Source organism: Triticum dicoccoides, chromosome 6A (genome assembly GCF_002162155.2).
Source record: "Triticum dicoccoides isolate Atlit2015 ecotype Zavitan chromosome 6A, WEW_v2.0, whole genome shotgun sequence".
NCBI lineage: Eukaryota > Viridiplantae > Streptophyta > Magnoliopsida > Poales > Poaceae > Triticum > Triticum dicoccoides.
Window position 1 is genome coordinate 602,722,286 of NC_041390.1, and position 3,925 is coordinate 602,726,210.

The 3,925-nt window shown below is 35.9% G+C and overlaps 1 protein-coding gene across 1 annotated transcript; it reads right to left on the reverse strand.

Annotated features, from left to right (window-relative positions):
* Positions 1-1,074: 1,074 nt before the first annotated feature.
* Positions 1,075-3,603, reverse strand: LOC119316078. The gene is made up of 6 exons (XM_037590454.1): positions 3,460-3,603; positions 3,297-3,383; positions 2,695-2,880; positions 2,030-2,245; positions 1,783-1,929; positions 1,075-1,452 (listed from the first exon to the last, which is right to left on the reverse strand). The coding sequence occupies exons 1-6, from the start codon at positions 3,601-3,603 to the stop codon at positions 1,075-1,077; spliced, it is 1,158 nt and encodes a 385-aa protein (XP_037446351.1).
* Positions 3,604-3,925: the final 322 nt, after the last annotated feature.

A 3,925-nucleotide genomic window follows, 5' to 3' on the forward strand; every position in this document is an offset into this window, starting at 1 on the left:
GGAAAGAAGGACGGTGGTTGCGGGTTTGCACAGGAGGATGGTGGTTGGCTGTGGGTGATCCCGATGAGGATTGAGCGGGTGGGGGCGCGATGGGGCAAGAAGCCTAGGTTTTAGGGTTAGGAAAGTAGGTCTATATATATATATATATATATAGAAAAGGAGGGTTAAGTTTGGACCCTTCGATTAAATCGGACGGTCGAGAATAAATAGGCTAGGGAGTCCAATGAATAAAACGAAGATATTTTAAGGATGTTTGGGGATGATCCGGACCCATCGGTCACGACTGCCCGGGTCGGGTTCGGGACAACTTTCAGACGGGCACGCGAGGGGGGTTTGAGAGAGGTCGACAAAGACAAGGGGTCCTGACAAAAGGTCAACGGAGACAAAGCGAGAAGCGGCAACTACGAGTAGATGCAAGTTTTAAAACAATGACGACAACGAGTGCCGATGCAAAGTGAATGATGCGATGATGAAAAGCAACAAACAAATAAAAGAAGACACGCTGACAACGAGAAACATGGAAGTGGTCTGGAGCATCGGTCTCGGGTTGTCACACTGCAGTTGGTCTCTATGCCAATTGGGGCAATGGGTCATCTAGTCAATATAGGTTCCACCACACAATCAATAGTTATCAATGCAATGAAAGTTAGCTCAATGAAATTAGTTGAAAGCAGCTTCATGAAAATCTCATGTGTCCTCGATATTGATTTGATCAATATAAATACTTCAACCGGCTTGTCTTTAAGCATTATTAAGGACTGGGTCACTTTCTGCACAATTGCACTTTTGTTATAAGGTACGTTCTTGTGATATAAACGAACTATCAAATAATGTTTGCAGCTTTTACATTGGTTCCTTATTAGTTTCCATCAACCAATTCCTTCTCCTCCTCGGATATTTCTACGCTCTTACTTGTCGAAAAGGGCTACAACAGATGCCCTACACCGGTGGGTTATAATGACTTGGTTTATCCACTACTATACATTTTAGCATGATAAAATCAAAACAACTACGTGTCCAAGTTGACAAATTATTAGATTATGGAAAATTTATTTATAAGTGTACAATATATATTTAAACAAAAGCACCAGGTCCACCATAGTAAGTGTGCACACCATAGTCATTATATCTGTAACCATAAGCCTTCGCAGTATATTTTGATGAACTGGTGACGACAAGACGAGCTTTCCGGGCATCTGGATTAGCATACTTGTTTTTATTATCTACAATTAGGATATTTCTTACAACTGCTGCTTTTCCACGTTCTTCAGAAGCAAAATGACCACTACCCATCTGCGGAGAGTCTGATGAGGCTGTTGAACCTTGAACATACCCACCCCATAATGCAGAATTACATTGATCCTTCATGAAATGGAAAATTTCCTTTGGCCAATATCCAATATGTATGTTTCGTTCACCGTAAGACACCCACCAATTTTTACTCACCGGGTCCTAGAATAAATCAAGGTTCATGGTAAACACTTCAATAGACTTGAAATGAATACTAGTCGATCAAATGTTTGTGTGGAATTGAAATTATCCTTATAAGTGTATACCATATTAACATCAATATATGATGAAAGAGATATTTGGTACTCTCACATCTATGTTAAAATATTTTCTTAAATTCAAAGTTTTTAGTAAGATTGTGCTGTCTAATGGTTTGGCCACCTATAAGTTTGATTTAAGCACTGTCTCCAGGTTTTCATCAAAATATAATTCTTGTATTTCGTACGACAAAATGAAATACAAGTATCAACAAAAATATTAACATGAGAATACCTTGAAAATGGAAACATCTATGATGTATTGTGGTCCTCTATAGATAGAAATTGGTTTAAGTCTTCCTCCTAGACCAACACTTGAGCTAACTTGTACAAAAGCGCCACAATCATGATCAGGGCAAATTGTGTTCTTTAAGCCATCAACCTTTACAGAGATGTGTTCCAAGGTCAATAACAACTATATCATTGTAAGTTACTCACACTAAATTGAGGAATGCACATCCAAGGAAATAGTTATAGATTACCCAAGCAACGTGAAACCTAGCAAGGCTGTCACCACTGTAGCTTGGATATACCCAAGAACCAACACCTATCCCATCTGCAAGTCCTACTCTTTGTCTCCCATTAATTTGTATCCATGATGCACTTAGATCCTTACTATCATTCTTCACCTTAGGTTCATAGATAGTTATTTTAGCCCGCGTTCCGTATAGCACATCTAGATACTCGAATCCTGCAATCTGCAAGCCCAAATAATATATTGGTTTGTTTATAATGAAAATACAAATTAAATGCTTATTAAACATAAGAAAGATTGACGTTGCATCACAACAAAAATTTGTTGAACATCACTTAATGGTGCCACTAAGGCAAATATTGACCAAACACTTTGAGAAACTTTCATCCACTCCAATGGCAACACAAATATTAAATGTAAAAATTAAATTGGTTTCTACATTTCAAAATCAGTTATTTCCATTTACTTATTGGACTACCTTGGACCATCTATTTCATTTAAAGTATGAATTTAATGCGATAAAATCCTATAATACGATTAGATAATTATTGATGTCACATGTGGATTGAAAGGAAATAAAATTGGTGTGTATTCAAGAACTCCAAGTTAAAGTCGATATTGATATAGTCTACCATGATAAACAGATCACTCCAAAATTATATTGAAACTCACCTCCTGTTGTTCATTCTTGCTAATCACTTTGTCAATAGCTTGTACTAGCTTGTGGACCCTTCTGTTGTTGCGCAATATTGGAATCGTTCCTGTAGGGCACTCAATCAAAGACAATTGGGCTGGTGGCCTGTCATGAATCGACGGGGATTTGGTAGGAATACTCTGTGGGAAAGAGCTTGGTTCCATCTATTTAATTGGAAAATTTTAATTAACATATAATTTAAGAAAATATTGATCAAAATTGTGCATGTGCGTGTTTGTGTTATAATGCATAATTAAATATATCCCCACAATTAGTGGAACTCACATTTTTTATTGTTTGGTGATCATATCAAAATGTTGCATATTCATGTTCTAAACTATAAAGAGAGCATGAAGAACAATTTAACAACGCTAGATTTGTGGCAAGATCTTGTTTATGAAGTATTACTATAAGCACCAAAATTGTGAAATATTGCTACCATGATTACATATACTACCTAGCTACATGCCACTAATTATTTCAAATAACTTACCATTCCTTTATGGATCAAAATAAGAATATATACCATTGACTTAGCCACTATATGCATGTTATAATATGTTGATTATAAAAAACTTGCCTGCATTTTGTGGTGTTTCAGTAGTGGATGGCTAAAGGCTGGTTGTAGGTTCACATCGATGCAGTCATAGACATCTCCTTTGTCAACCTATTATCGTATCTCCTCAACTCAATAAACTCAAAATTGGTGATAGTTATATAAACTAAGATGAATTCATACATACCACAATAGTAGTATTGACTTTTTGATTCAAAGGGACCCCGCTAGTATTTTTGTCTCCTCTTATACACTTAACTTCTTTTCCTCCAAGGGCTAGAATTAGACATGCTAAGAGAATGGTCACACTAACATATGTATTTTCTTTCATGGTGGAAATATGAAATGTTTGTTTTGTTAATGTGTCTACCATCATATTTATAAGGTTCCAAACTATCCTGAAATAAATGGTTGTTATTTAAGAACAACAATAACTTGCATTGATGGGATAAAGATATAATATATCAAAAAGCATGGTATTAACTGCATAATATACACTAATCATGCTAAGTCTTAGTTTTTTATTAACAAAATCTTGAAGTACTAATGCCAAAAAATATCCGACTTATGTATTAAATGGAAAGATCTTCATGACTATTGTCCCATATTGATAATGTTAGCCCTAGGTGACTGGTCATCTGTATTGTAGATAA

Excerpts from the sequence above, each read along its gene's own strand:
- LOC119316078 (XM_037590454.1), bottom strand. The coding sequence starts at position 3,603 with ATGAAAGAAAATACATATGTTAGTGTGACCATTCTCTTAGCATGTCTA. Across the intron at positions 3,384-3,459 it reads AAGTCAATACTACTATTGTG|GTTGACAAAGGAGATGTCTA; the intron begins GTATGTATGAAT and ends ATACGATAATAG. Across the intron at positions 1,930-2,029 it reads CTAGGTTTCACGTTGCTTGG|GTTGATGGCTTAAAGAACAC; the intron begins GTAATCTATAAC and ends ATCTCTGTAAAG.